The 14,850-nt window shown below is 39.3% G+C and overlaps 2 protein-coding genes across 4 annotated transcripts in view; one reads left to right on the top strand and one right to left on the bottom strand.

Moving 5' to 3' along the window:
- The window catches only part of LOC124140962 (poly(A) polymerase type 3-like), a 30,319-nt gene extending 28,548 nt beyond the window's left edge, over positions 1 to 1,771 (bottom strand). Inside the window, exons 1-2 of the mRNA XM_046508806.2 lie at positions 1,637 to 1,771; positions 873 to 1,031 (exon numbers count right to left, since the gene is read on the bottom strand). Of these exons, the coding sequence (XP_046364762.2) occupies positions 873 to 1,030 (158 nt within the window). The 5' untranslated portion in view covers position 1,031; positions 1,637 to 1,771. The remainder of the gene's footprint in view (positions 1 to 872; positions 1,032 to 1,636) is intronic.
- A 189-nt stretch (positions 1,772 to 1,960) lies between these two features.
- Positions 1,961 to 14,417, top strand: LOC124140963 (seipin-like). Of its 3 annotated transcripts, none has more exons than XM_048403641.1 (7): positions 1,961 to 2,240; positions 4,846 to 4,921; positions 7,235 to 7,304; positions 8,310 to 8,377; positions 9,595 to 9,827; positions 10,556 to 10,761; positions 11,439 to 14,417. In XM_048403641.1, the coding sequence occupies exons 1-7, from the start codon at positions 2,029 to 2,031 to the stop codon at positions 11,669 to 11,671; spliced, it is 1,098 nt and encodes a 365-aa protein (XP_048259598.1). In that variant the 5' UTR covers positions 1,961 to 2,028; the 3' UTR covers positions 11,672 to 14,417. The 3 variants fall into 3 exon arrangements, with proteins under 3 accessions (XP_048259598.1, XP_048259597.1, XP_048259596.1); XM_048403640.1 differs by having other exon boundaries at positions 7,235 to 7,310; positions 11,442 to 14,417; XM_048403639.1 differs by having other exon boundaries at positions 7,235 to 7,310.
- The last annotated feature ends 433 nt before the right edge of the window (positions 14,418 to 14,850 follow it).

Raw genomic sequence — 14,850 nt, 5'->3', positions numbered from 1 at the left:
ACACATGATTAATAAGAGATTTGCAGAATAGCAGGGAGTGAAAACATTATGCTCAATCAAATCAATTATTAAGAACAAAATGGAAGTGTTATCTCAGCGGTAGAAACTAACATTTTTAGCCCACTAGTCCTTATAATGATAACAAATAGCAAAACCCTTAAATATGTCAAATTTCGACTAGTCCTTATGATACCTAACTTCTGGGCAGTTTAGTGAGGGCTAAACATGCTAAAGGACTAGTGCCAATTTCTAAAGCTGTTATCTTATTACATTGTTACATTTCCTGTTGTCAAAATGATATTACTGACTAAATGACTAACTCTGGCTTCTACCCATCTGTCTTTTACTCATAAGCTGTCGTGAGTCAATTGGCTGGCTAACGCAACTGAGCGTGACAAGAGACTTAATGACCAAATCTGTTATCACCCATCGTTACCAAAAAACCTGAATTCGCGGAAGGGATATGATGTAGTTTTTTACTGTGCAAAATATATAAATGTTGACCAATAATGTCACCCTTTCAAGTCATTTATACACTAATCAACAAGAAAAACATATGTCAGTTTGGCTGCAGCACTTTATTTTTTATCCTTATGTTATAGTATGGGCTTCTCATTCTTCAATCCTCTAATAGCCGTCGCTTTGCACAGTGCAGAGAGAAGAGCGCAGAACAAGTCAAACCGGTCAAAATTATAGTCCATAATAAGCAACTTTTGAATCCACAAAGAAAATCCCAGCCTTATTTCAATACATTGAAAGTAGGAGGGTTGTTTCCCTTTAAGCAGTGGAGAGCATAATGGTAAAATGGCCTGAATGTGAAAATAAATTAGCTTAACATGAGACAACAAAAAGTCACAAGATGTTTTTCCTACCGATGTGCCAGCTCCTCTTCGCTCTCGAAGACCCCAAAAGGCCTAAGAGTTTCCTCCAACTTCAGAGAAAGCTCTAAGTCAAAAGCTTTTGGTTCAGCCAGGCTAATCGGGGAGGTGACCCCAGGGTAGGGATTCTGCCCACTGCTTCCCTGGGCCATGCTGAAACATCAGTTGTCAACATTACTCATAATATGCAAAAGCATAGAGTGTAACTACAGCATAACAGTGAAACATGACATGTGTCTGCATGTGCATAACGCTAGTTATTAATGCTAATCACTTAAAAACCGGAAATAAAGTGTGTGCTAGCATCCATAATAACGTGAGTGTTGTCATTAGCCTTGCCTAGATTTAAGATGGAAATGTTAATTGGAATCCGAAAAGGTACTCCCAAAAACAATCAGCTTAAGTCAGCGGTACATATTTCAACATATGGTTCGGACTGTTTAGGAAGCGTTCGACTTGGGACGCTTTGGATGTGTAAACTGTAACGCGACAGATTGGACGACGGACACGGGCTATGTAAAACTGTCTGATAAGGATTGCGCATAATGAAATAGTGCTGAAATTTGGGCGAGCACTAGTTTTCTCGGGGCAATTTTCCTTATGTCACGTGCAAGTCCACAATACAGTTACTGTCTCATAGCTCACATCAAACTTAGCAAAATTTTCCAAGAATCAAAATAGGAACTTCAAGGAAATACAACTGATGCGTTAGTCAAATGCGTTGTGTGTTCTATGACTTTATTCGTTATATTGTTTACCTGATAGCCCTCCTTTATCAAGGTATCAACTGCCCATTCGTAGAGTAAACACTTGGTTAAAGTGATTTTGAGGGTAAATGTCTATTTAGCAATGTGACTAACAAATATGGCGGTATCTTTGTTTCCCATATTGCATCGCGGTTTCCGCAAGTTGAAAACGCTTACACCATTTCCAAGAAGATCGCTGGGCTAAAACAATGCTAGTAATAGATTGAGTGTATTACATAAGTATACTTATTACGTTTACAATAAATATTAGTCAAATATTATGTTTCATAATATTTCAAAAGCCACATCGTGGATTTTGTTTGATGGTGTAAGGGACTAGGTTAAAGGTTGCCGAGGTTATATTTATTTCGTACACACAACAATGCTCAGTCATCTGATCCACAATGGTTATCGACCTCTTTGGAAACATTATCGACTGGGGAGGCATCTTTTTGCAAGTTGCTTTCTCTAAACTAAAGACCACTGCTATCCGTTTGTTTATTCTAATCGGTATTTTAATAACTATACTATGGTTGTCAATATTCTTCTATGCCAGTTTTTACTGGCTCTACATGCCAAGTGCATCCCACATCAGACCTGTTTACTTCAAATTCGAGTAAGTATTTCATACTTAAAAGTTTATGTTCATATTTGTCATGCAACAGCCTATGCCATTATTTGCTGTCATGTTTGAGGTGAGTTTTTATTGTTATGATTTCTTACTTATTGAACTCCTATTCAATTCCAGGTAAGTATATAGGTCCACAGCAACCTTAGCTGTAGCTAAGTCATAGAAATGTAGTGCTATGCTTTTACGCAAAACGACAGGCCATTATCAATGTTGCCATTGTTGTCATAGTTAATTTGCATACTATAACATAAATAAATATGGCATCTGACTGTTTCGGTTTGGCTCTGTCAACTCGTGTGATTGAGCAGGTGCCTCATGAGTCAACTGTTCATGTATGGGTCAAATCCGGTCGAGGATGTCCATTGCATACGTTTAGATGAAGACAACAATGATTTAGATGAGGAAACACTTGACAGACTCAAGTGAGGCCAATATCAATCATTGCTCTTCTCGTCGTAACAGGCGATTAAATGGCTCGGGTGAGCCTGAGCTTGGTGACTTGATTGATGGAAATTGATTCCAAATGAGTGGATTGAAGTCAATCACTGGATTGTCAAGTCCAGACTTGATTATTTACAGCTTGCTGTTGTATAGCTGGAATATTGCTGACTGCGACATTGAGCAACAGACAAACTCTTGACCTTGCCAAAGATGTGTAGGTCTTCTTATCAAAATTTCTTATGTTAATCTTTTGCCATCTGTACTGTTTTCCAAAATATTTTGTAGAGTTAGCTGCTTCAGGGACTGAAAAAAGGATGCGGATCAGTTGTGCTTTCTCATAAGTTTTAACATTGAAAATGTGACACTGTCAATTGTAAAGTTAGGATCATATCAAAATGTCTTATGAAGTCTGAATCGGTCAAATAAAACTGCCAGAACAGTGAAATGACAAATTAAAGATACAAAACAGGAATGCTTTCCTAATCTTTGATATTTTGATCAGTGAACAATCAAGTAAAATGGGCTGAAACGTACTTCCATATTACATGCAATGTCAAGCAGTGCGAAGCAGTCATTTGACTCTTACCACTTTACTCCTAGTACTTCTTGTTTGTTTTGACGACTCATTTTTTAGACCCATGAAGATCTGGGTAAAGAATAGGTCTTCACCAACCCATGCTTGCCGAAAGAGGCAACAATGCTTGTCGTAAGAGCCTACTTACAGGTTCAGGTGGTCAGGCTTGTTGACTTGGTTGCATGTCATCATTTCCCAATTACGTAGATCGATGCTTGTGATGTCAATCACTTGATTGTCTTGTCCAGGCTCTTATTTATAGACTGCTGGCATATAGTTGGAATATTGCTGAGTGCAGCGTTAAACAACAAACAACTCATTTTTTATTTGGGGTACAGGTGGCCCAGTCTTCTAAGGCGATGCAATTAATTGTGCAGAATTGTGTACCTTATGGGTGCAAGACATGTACGATCATGGTTTTGAATCCAGGTCCTCCCCGAATATATTTCTAGGTTTCTCAGCAGCATACCCATGCTCGTGAGTTTCACCAAAGTGGATAATATGTAAAATCTGCATTATTTCTGGCTTTCCTTCCACATAAAGCTGACCCGTCGTCATATAACTGAGATACTGTTCAAATCGGCATTGAACCAAAGTCACTCACTCACTCAAGTTTTATTTTGTACTGTAAAGTACAATATAGACATAAGGTTCAGACTGGAAAAGGTGTCTTTTTTAGAGGAGCCAAGCAGCTTCTGAATTGTTAGATCTTTGGGCTGATATGTTGTTATTAATATTGATAAAAAGCTTTTCTTATTTGTCAGTGTAGTTGATTAAACTGGTCATCTGTTTTTGTTATAAGCAATTACAACCAAAAACACACCAGCATACGGGACCCATGAAGATCTTGGTCTTCAGCAACCTTGGTTGATGCATGTCATCATATCCCAGTTGTGTGGATCAATGCTCATGATCTCAATCACTGGATTGTCTGGTCTGATTTTTTTGTCAGTTGGTCATATTTTGTTTGACTTGGCCACAACAACCCAATATGACATTGCCACAACAACTAGCTGTAATCTGGATGGCTGTGTGTTTGCAGTCAGTGCGGCTCCATGCTCACAATTTCAGCCACAGGTTTGTGTGTTCCATGTGTGATTGCACTTTGTTGGACATCTGTGTTAGCTGTGAGCCTCCTTGCTATGACATTAAACACCACATGACTTACTAGTGAGTGAGTGATTTGGGTTTAATGCTGCTTTTAACAGTATCCCAGTTATATCGCGGCGTGTCAGCTTAATGTGGGAGGAAAACCCGAAGTAATGCAGGTCTTAGACGTTTACCACTTCGGTGAAACCCACAAGCACGAGTATGGTGCTGACAAACCTAGAAACCTAGGAGCGAACCGTGATTCGAACCCACAAGCATAGGTTTCTGGTGTGTCTAAGGGACGCAACTCTGCACAGCAAATCACGGCTCCTTAGATGACTGGGCCACCCGTCCCCCCCCCATGATTACTAATTTTACACACATAACCTGTCATGTCAAAAGCAGCTTGAAAACAAAACTATGTCCCATTTGTTGTGAAACACTGTAGTGATACTCTTCATGTATGATGTATATTTTGTGCTTCAGTGTGTGTCCGGAGGGAGTTGGGATGTGTACATTCCCACAAGCTAACCTAACATTTGGGAAAGATGGACGAGAAGAAGTAAGTTACATCAGTCTGTTTTAGTTCAGGACTGCTGGCTACTTCTTTTTTTTTCCCCATCACTTCAACAACCTTATCTGAATGCAAGTTATAGATCTACATTCAAAATATGCAGCCTCGTATGAACTAGCTCTCAATATTACCAATCAAATCAGAAGCTGGGGGTACCCAACTGCAGCATTTGGGTCGCCACTTTGTCAGTTTCAATAAGGGAAACGTTGCCTTCGACATCTTCAGTACAGAAGCTGCCAAAGGCAGCTTTGCTTGTATATAAAGGTGCACACGCTATCATGCGTCTGATCACGTCTATCACATACCTGATCATGTGACATTCCTCATATGGACTTGTAACTACAAAACACCACATTGTTCATGTTGTAGAATTTGTAAATTCAGAAACTGCATGGGGATTATACACATAATATAGAAGCAGTAAAGGCATTTCTGCCTAGGTGTGGGACGAATAAGGGAATGTATGACAGTTATTTTGAAATAACTATTTCAGATGTTCAGTTTATCGTTTTATTCAGTTTCCTCTAATGATTTGTTTGAATGAGGAAGTATCGATAATCATTTTTCTATGAATTTGCACTCTTGAATGAACTTACTGTAGTGGGATTTAGTTGAACCTCGCCCCGTTTTTAACTTTAAGACATTTGTAAAGGGGAGTATCCTATACCCTACTGTCTTCCACGCCCTTTATCCACCGTTTTCTACTATAAATGTCGACAAGGGGGGTTACACCCCCTGGAAACCCCCTGTGTTGTCTGTGTAAGAAAGTATATTGATCTACAGACAGGATGCAGGAGGAAAATGCCGGCCTACAAATCTTCTTGCTTCGACCATTTATAACAAACTGCACATTCGTTGACCATTTTTTATTCAACAACTTACGTAAGAAGGTAAAAATATTTGTTCCGGTTTGGCGACCAAAATAGTGCCCTCAGAAGTCTACCCTCAGAAGGCTATTAATGAACATTTAGCTGGAACAAAGGTTTAATGTGTATCAAACAGGGGAGGGATGTACTTAGCGACAAAACATTCGCAGTTGTTTTTGAGACGGGTTGTAACAAGGTGACTACTGACGCTTGTTTCATCCACATAACAACAGTATAACTTGATTGGATGCATCCTCTGTATCTCCAGGGCTCGCATTTCAGTTAACCTACACTAACCCTTGGACCTACCCCTCAATTAGCCAATTTGATTTGCTACTTATTCTAACCATTTGGACCAATCAGAATGCGAGGTGCAAACCAGCCTCAATGTTGGGTTGGCGATAGCAACAACTTGGTGGCCAGTCACATTGATTACGATAGAGTTTGCGAAAAATTCAAAACTGACTGACGTGCAAAAGAAAGCCCTCACAATATTTCTAACAGAAAGGATATTTTCCTGTCCATTAATAGGTGGTGGCAAGTCCTTCCCTTTCCTTTTTCCTTGTCTCGAAATTTGATTGGTCGGTAAAATGTTAATGAAAATCAAGGGTTGGTAATTTGAGATTGGGAGAAACATGTGATTGGATGCAGGGGTTAGTGTAGGATTACCAAAATGTGAGCCCTGGAGTATAGAGGATGGACTGGATGTTTAGTTTTAGTATTGTGTCATTCAAACCACTGAAAACAACGCTTTGATCATGATGATAGCGAATGAGTCAAGGGTAGTAGAAACGAATGGACCAATTACACAGAAAGATGCTTTAAGACTATTGTAACACCTATATTTTAACAAAGACTTACAATAGCTGTAGTGCTAATGTCTTATTGTGCAAGTGGTTTCAGGGTGTCGAGAACAAGACAACAGATAATAACAGGGTATGAAACTCCCAAAGATTTCAGCCAGACCACAGGACTGGCTAGCTGAAATACTTGCCAGCCCTGACCAAAACCTGCCTGCCCACTATAATCAAATGTTTCTCAGGATAATTTAATTAAAACTTGAAATCGAATTCATTGAACATGAAGTAATGCAAGAAAAGAAATAGACACACTTTTTAGGTCAGATTTGTATTTAATATCCTAGAATACATCATGTAAATATCCTTATTCCTAAATATGGCCTAAATTTTAGGTTGTCTCAAAGCTAACAGGGTTTCTTTTTGGTTACATTTTATCATTCATCTTTACATGTGAATAAATGCTTATCATCGGGAAATATTTAGAATATTTTCACATATGAAATATAACCCGACCGTCGGGCAGGGGGATTTGAAAATCTGGCAGCCCGAGTTGAAATCAACCCATCTCGGACGGTCGGGCAGGCAGGTATTTCGAACGCTGATAATAAGAATGATGTTCTATTGCTCTCTCCCAGATCCTCCACAAGGGCCAGGCATACAGGATATACCTGGAGCTTGAGATGCCGGAATCCCCAACCAACCGAGGTACAGGTAAAACTCATCTCATCTTATCTGCATGGCACCAGAGTTCAACCATGTATGCAGCTGGGCCAAGGGATCCAGTAGTTCTCTATTAGAACTATTATCCTGCAGCCAATATCCCATGACCAAGTTCCCCAGCCAATAATGGAAGTTCTACTGCACATGTAACTCTGACTCGGCGAGAAAAAGTGGAATCTCTACATTCAAACTAAAATATGGGATTCGGTTGATTGAACCACACGATAATGGAGGTTCAATCAGTTTACAATGGTAGACCGTTTTTGTGCATCTAAATAGTTTGCATGGAAAAGAGGAATTGGATGAAATGCTTATGTTTGTCATTGTTGGTTAACTCACTGTCCACAAGTATGTCATTGTGAGTTAAACTCACTGTCCACAGGTATGTGATTGTTGGGTAAACCCACTGTCCACAGGGATGTCATTGTTAGTTAAACTCACTGTCCACAAGTATGTCATTGTTGGTTAAACTGACTGTCCACAGGTATGTCATTGTTGGTTAAACTGACTGTCCACAGGTATGTCATTGTTTGTTAAACTCACTGTCCACAGGTATGTCATTGTTAGTTAAACTCACTGTCCACAAGTATGTCATTGTTGGTTAAACTGACTGTCCACAGGTATGTCATTGTTGGTTAAACTCACTGTCCACAAGTATGTCATTGTTGGTTAAACTGACTGTCCACAGGTATGTCATTGTTGGTTAAACTGACTGTCCACAGGTATGTCATTGTTAGTTAAACTGACTGTCCACAGGTATGTCATTGTTGGTTAAACTCACTGTCCACAGGCATGTCATTGTTAGTTAAACTGACTGTCCACAGGTATGTCTTTGTTAGTTAAACTCACTGTCCACAGGCATGTCATTGTTAGTTAACTCATTGTTCACAGGTATGTCATTGTTGGTTAACTCACTGTTCACAGGTATGTCATTGTTGGTTAACTCACTGTCCACAGGTATGTCATTGTTGGTTAACTCACTGTCCACAGGTATGTTCATGGTACAGCTGCAGATGTATGACAAGACCGGAAAAGTGATCCAGCAGTCGGACAGATCTGTGAGTAGATGTGCATGATACTCATCAAACCATCTTTAGGCCACAAAAAAAAAATTTATTAGGTTTTCATCCAAATTATTACATGCATAGTATTTTTAAACTATCATTATGATTTTGTAACAAACTGTTCAAGGCATCTGTGTACATTAACTGTTGACATGTGATTCGTAGGATGCATAAATGTTTCGTAGGACTACGCCTATGGCATTCTTCATCAAGTAAAGAGAGATGGGAACAGACAGAATGATTCTCTTCATCTGTAGGAACTTGGGGACAACAAATTGATGTGAGGGCAGGGATTTATCTAGACCTGCCCAAAGTGTGCAGCTGGTGTCATTAAAACTTCCTAAACTGGAATTAAAAATTTCAGTTAAAATATATGGAATGTAACTAATACATTTTATGGCAGTGCAGAGATAACCTGTAATTCACTGATGATAGGACCAACAAATAGCAATGTCTCAAAATACAATGTTTAAATACCTCTGAATATCTAAAATATTTACTTAGAGACAATAACAATTTTTTTCCCAATTCACTTGCCAGGTGCACTTAGTTTAGACCCTGGATAAATCCCTGCTGGGTGTTTAGTATTGAGACAGGCAGGGATGAAAATCTAATGATTAATTTATTACGGCTTATTATGTCCATTCAGCTATATATATATAGATGTTCCTGCCAGTAATTGTCTGGAAGACTGGGGTTTCAGATTACCAGGGTGTTGACTAACGAGATTCACTGTTTTGGCTTCGACCGCCTCCGTGGTCTAGAGGTAGAGCGTCCGCCCAGAGAGTGGAAGGTCCGGGGTTCGATCCCCATCCGCTTCATACTAAAAGATGTTAAAATATGATACCTGTTGTTGCCCTGTCTGGCGCTCGGGATTAATGGGCTAAAACAAGGACTGGTCGGCTCGGAGTCAGTATACTGTGTCTGAGTGGGGTATTCATGTTAAACTGTGGCATGGTATCTCAGTGTGCTAGCACTATAAATCGGCATCAGTCCGGACAAGTACAAGCAGCCACACACGCACATGTGCATGCACGTTGCTATATAAGTGCAATAATCTTGGACGAGACGTTAAACCCAATTTCACCTCACCTCACCTCACCTCACCTCACCTCACCTCACCTCACCTCACCTCACCTCACCTCACCTCACCTCACCTCACCTCACCTCACCTCACCTCACCTCACCTGTTTATGCTTCATTCTATCCAGGCTATCCTGCACTACCGGTCAGTGCTGCTGAGGACGATGTACACAGTCATTTTCGCCCCCTTCTTCCTGGCCGGACTTGATGAACAGAAGCAGGTGGTTGACATTGAATTGTTCAACCACTATGTGGATGATCTGGTTGACTCCGCTGTTGGAGCTGTCATTCAGATACAGACCAAGAAGATAGATATATACTCCTCCAAAATCAAGATCTTTGCAGATTTTACTGGTTTAAGGTAAACTTTTCTTGAAAAATATATTTGTATGTGATAGTCAAACAAGGGTTGAAGGCTCAGCATATACTTTGAAATTGATTCCTTCGACTACAAGGCAAATACTTCACTGTTTATTATCAATAAGCTTTACTGAGAAACACCATTTTGACTTCTTTCGTTTAAGCATTTACGCATACATGTATCATTAAGTGATCAAGTCTGATAACAAATCCATTCATTACAAAAGCAAATATCTATACATGAAGTAAGGTGATGTATACTACTCAAAAGAAGTTAAGGACAATCCACTTCTTTCATATTACTATTATTCATATGTTAGGGGCGGTCGGGTAGCCTAGTGGTTAAAGCGTTTGCTCGTCACGCCGAAGACCCGGGTTCGATTCCTGACATGGGTACAATGTGTGAAGCCCATTTCTGGTGTCCCTGCCGTGATATTGCTGGAATATTGCTAAAAGCAGCCTAAAACCATACTAACTCACTCAGTGTTGATATGTTAAGATTTGAGTGGTCCTTAACTTCTTTGGAGTACTATATATTACCTATCTCTTGGCATCTCAATATGATAGTCAATTTATTTTTCTTTCGGTAAACCGTAGTACCAAAGCAATTTCTGCAGTGCAACACCTACTAAAGCATGTATGCCAGAACTAGAATCATTCAAGTTTCCATTGACAACAGAAATCCTTCCTGGGTGTGTTGTGATCCAAGCTTTGATGTGTTTTTCCCAGGTATTACATGTTCTACTGGCCCAAGCTGAGCGCTGTGAGTGGCATCGGGGGAAACTTTATGTTCCTGTCGTTCATGGTGTTGTTGTCATGGTATCAGTACTCACAGAAAGACACTGTGGAGGAGGAGGAGTTTGTGCCGATGATGAGGAGGATGTCGCTCGATGTGAGGCGACAGAGAATACGAGAGCAGTTGGAGCGGGAGAGAGGTGAGATTACTCCGTTTATAAATGTCTGTTATTTCTTTCAATACTTCAGTTTGTATGTCAGATACAACTCACAGAGAATGGTGATTTTTGTGTGCTGTTTGGTTAGTATGTGATGTCTTAGAGGTAGGCTTTAAGATAAGGTCCCTCATTTAGGGGTTGGTAATGTCAAAATTTAAAAGTTTGAAATGTTATTTTTAAAATTATCGGACATATTCAAGTGAATGATCCTCTCATAATGGGTAATACCAATGACTGGACTGTCTGGTCCATTCTCAAATTTTTACAGGCCCATCCTATAGCACAATTGTTGCTGAGTGGGGGGTGTAACATCACTCCCTAGCACTGACTTTCCTGTTTCTGATTTATTGCTGGTTTTCGGGTGGCCCAGTCGACTAAGGCGCCACGATTCGCTGTGCAGAATTGCATCCCTTGGGCACGCCAGAAACCTTTGATTGTGGGTTTGAATCCTGGTTCACCCCAATTATGTTCCTAGGTTTGTCAGCACCATACCCGTGCTTGTGGGTTTCACCGAAGTGGTAAACGTCTGAGACCTGCATCACTTCAGGCTTTCCTCCCACATTAAGCTGACATGCTGCGATATAACTGTAATACTGTTAACAGCGGTGTTACACCCAACTCACTCACTCACTCTCTATTGCTGGTTTTCATTCCTGCAGCAGCAGCAGACAGCTCCTCCCCAGAAGACGAGGACGAAACATCAGCCAAGTCATTTATGGGGTCATATGACTATCAAGGGTCACATGACATACAGGATGAGAGTCTGGGAGAAATGGCTGCCGCAGGAGATGATGATATAGTTTTGATGTCATCTGACGTGACACTGCTGCCAGGTAGTGATGACGACACACTCAGGTTACGACATCCAAGCAACATCCATGCTACTCTTTGAGGGGGGTGGTGGTGGAGCATATATGCAGAACAACAACAGTATTTGAAATCAGCCATTACTCCTCATAATAGAGTTTCAGGGTTTAGTGACAGAGTATAGTTTCAATGAAGGTCAGTATTCATGCACATGAGCAGAAATACCAATCTACCTCTCCTGCTAGCAGTGGTGTGTGTGCATGTACCGTACTCGACATAATAAGCGCCCAGGGCGCTCTCAAAATTAGAAATAGGGGGCTCTTATTAGAATATTATTTTGGTGGAAAAAACAGAGTTTACTGAAACCTACGTTATCAACACACCACAAAACTAAAATAATAGTTATAGCCTTTATTCCCGTAATACAACGTCACCAGAAAGTCTATAAACCATACTTTATATAATCAAAGGAAATAGAAGAAAATGCACCAACAGGAAGTGACGTCAGCAGAAGAAACGTATTTCTTCTGCTGATAATTATTATTTTGTGGTGTGTACTAACTACTGTTAAAAGATAAATTTTGTGGTTTATGCTGACGGCCTGAACTGTTTATATACGACAGATATATTTTTCCTGAATTTAATTACCCATAATTAAGGTTGCATGTAACACACAAGTGCGTATTATACGCGAATAAGTAAGTCTTGGTACATTGATCGATTGGAAGGGGTGCTAATTAGGATAGTTCACTTGCCAATTTATTAGCAAATATCGCCGTGGGTGCTTATTAGAGCGGGGCGCTTATTACGTCGAATAGGGTAATACATACATACAGCAATGCATGTACATACGGACAACTGGGACTGACAGGGTCCTCATCTTAATATAGATCCGCATCTCATTCCTTCTTGAATATTTGAGCCAAGTGAAACAGTTATGTCGTCATCATACTCATTCCAAAAGACATGCTGCTTTGTCTTGGGAAGTGATTTACTCTTAGAAAATTGAAGAGTATTTATCAAGTTAAGTCTCATTTCATGAATCTGCTTGTGCATATATCAGGGCTGGCATAATAACAGGTCTGAACCTTATGAGATTATGACCATAATTTTAGCCTTGAAGCTCAGAACTGCTGGGAACAATGCGTAACGTTGACAACGTATGTATGATTGCCAACACTGGTATCAACAATAAGCTATGACCTGATACATATTCTGCTTCATCGAAGGGTAGAAGCCCCATGTGACCTCAAACACAGGTCTTGCAAATTTTATGTAAATTTATTCAATTTATTCAATTTTGTAAAATATGAATATAAATATTAATCAACATACAATTTCTTCCGTTTGAATGATAGTTTCCCCTATTTGCTCGTGTGTGCAATGTATATGTTTTGTATGATTTGTTACAGTATGATATGAAGTGTGTGTATGGTTTGACTTAACTTTGTTATAGTATGATATGAAGTGTGTGTACGATTTGACTTGACTTTGTTATAGAATGTTATGACTGTGATATGGTTGTCAGTGTGAAGTTTTCTTTTGACAATTGTGTATATTTTATAATATAACCAAAGAGATACTGTTTATATCCATTGTTAGAAAGAGGAACCACTTGTAGTTTTTGGAAAAGTTTGTCTTGGGTGCTGAAGAGTGGAATGGTTAGATTGTATACACTAATATCTAGATTAGTAATTTGCACACATTAGTTGGTACAATATTTATGCATTTGCATTCAAAGTGTTGCCAGTATATTTCTCTTGCCACAATGAAGAGTGTTGAGTTATAGTATTATTCTGCAGATCAGCCATGATTAGTTTAAACTAATTATAATTGTAGTAGTGATAGTTGGACAAATTATTTAAAATGGTTGTTACCCCATACCGAAATTCAATCAGCTGACAAGATTGGCGTATTCGCCAAGTAAGAAAATGAAAATAATCATCAAAAGTTTCAGGCTTTGATTGTCTTCAAGAATGGAGCTACATTGTTTTGAAATGGCAACTTGATAGGAAACATTGTACAATGAATGGGTTGCTATTCGCTTGTCTATAAAGTTCAGTGGAAATATATATGCCGGAAAAATAATTGACCAATCAGTTCTGTATCAGAGACACCATGAGAATCTGTGGATTCTACTTACGGAATCAACAGATTCCAGTGATTCCAACTTAAACCATATTATGGTTGATACGGAATTTATCTATAATTTTGCCAGAGACCATATACCAATATGGTCTCTGATTTTGCATAATGAACTATAGTTGCGTCAGATTTACGTGATAAAATGCACGTTCTTAATACCCTGTGAATTCCTGGCTCAGAATCAAATGCAACAGCAATAGTTGAACGTCAGCATAATGAAAGGTAGGGTATGGACATAGCAACATATTTCTGTGATGGCCGAGTCTGGTGATAGGGTTAATTCTGCATGCTAGCTTAGATGACAGCTAGCTTTAGCTGCATTAGGAAGTTTGATAGAGTATATTTTCACAATAATATCTAGCTGCATGAAATCGTGAATATTGAGCCTACTTCCAACTGCTTCTGTGGTGGCAGTGCTGTGCTGTGCTGTGCTATGCTGTGCTGTGCTGTGCTGTGCTGTGCTGCTTGCTGGGAGTAGTCCTGCAATAGGAGGTGATGTGGTCTACTGCCAGGGACATACAACATGGATTGGCCAACTTGTGTGAGGAGAGTGTGCTGTGTGATATAAAGGGCCAACTCCACAGAGTTCAACTGTTTGCTTTTAATACACTTCCAACTGTTTTTAACTTTATATTTTTAAATTATTTTGTCAATATTGTTTTATGAAAATAAAATGATAAGCAATTTGGATATTTTAGCTATTTTTTCAGCAAATGAAAGTAAAAAAGCATTATTGAACAATGATGTCCTCTCTAACATGGAGCTCTGGATATACCAAGGGTTACTACTAGGGCTGGCAAAAAAAGATCGATAATCTGGAATTATCATCGATGGGAAGAAATATTAACAATTATCGATATGAAAATTGTGTCTTTGATAATATCTTACATAAACTGTTTTAAAGAAAACAAGTTTAGATTTACCGAGACCAGTGGGGTGAGATATGTTGATTTCTTTCAGACTCTTTTTTCCATATTTGCTCAAATTACTTTCCCATATTTATCAATGATTGATCAATACTTACCTAATGATTATCGATTTCTATGATAGCCAGCCCTAGTTTCTACGAAGATAGATTGTCATGCAGATGACTCAAGGTTTTAATGACTATATGGGAAT

This window comes from Haliotis rufescens, unplaced genomic scaffold (assembly GCF_023055435.1).
Source record: "Haliotis rufescens isolate VD_foot unplaced genomic scaffold, xgHalRufe1.0.p SCAF_3, whole genome shotgun sequence".
Classification (NCBI taxonomy): domain Eukaryota; kingdom Metazoa; phylum Mollusca; class Gastropoda; order Lepetellida; family Haliotidae; genus Haliotis; species Haliotis rufescens.
Note: the sequence above shows the minus strand (reverse complement) of the source record. Positions and strands in the feature narration are given on the sequence as shown.

Coding starts and splice junctions, on each gene's coding strand:
- LOC124140963 (XM_048403639.1), top strand. CDS start 2,029: ATGGTTATCGACCTCTTTGGAAACATTATCGACTGGGGAGGCATCTTT. Junction 9,828..10,555: donor GCAGATTTTACTGGTTTAAG/GTAAACTTTTCT, acceptor TGTTTTTCCCAG/GTATTACATGTTCTACTGGC. Junction 10,762..11,438: donor GCAGTTGGAGCGGGAGAGAG/GTGAGATTACTC, acceptor TCATTCCTGCAG/CAGCAGCAGACAGCTCCTCC.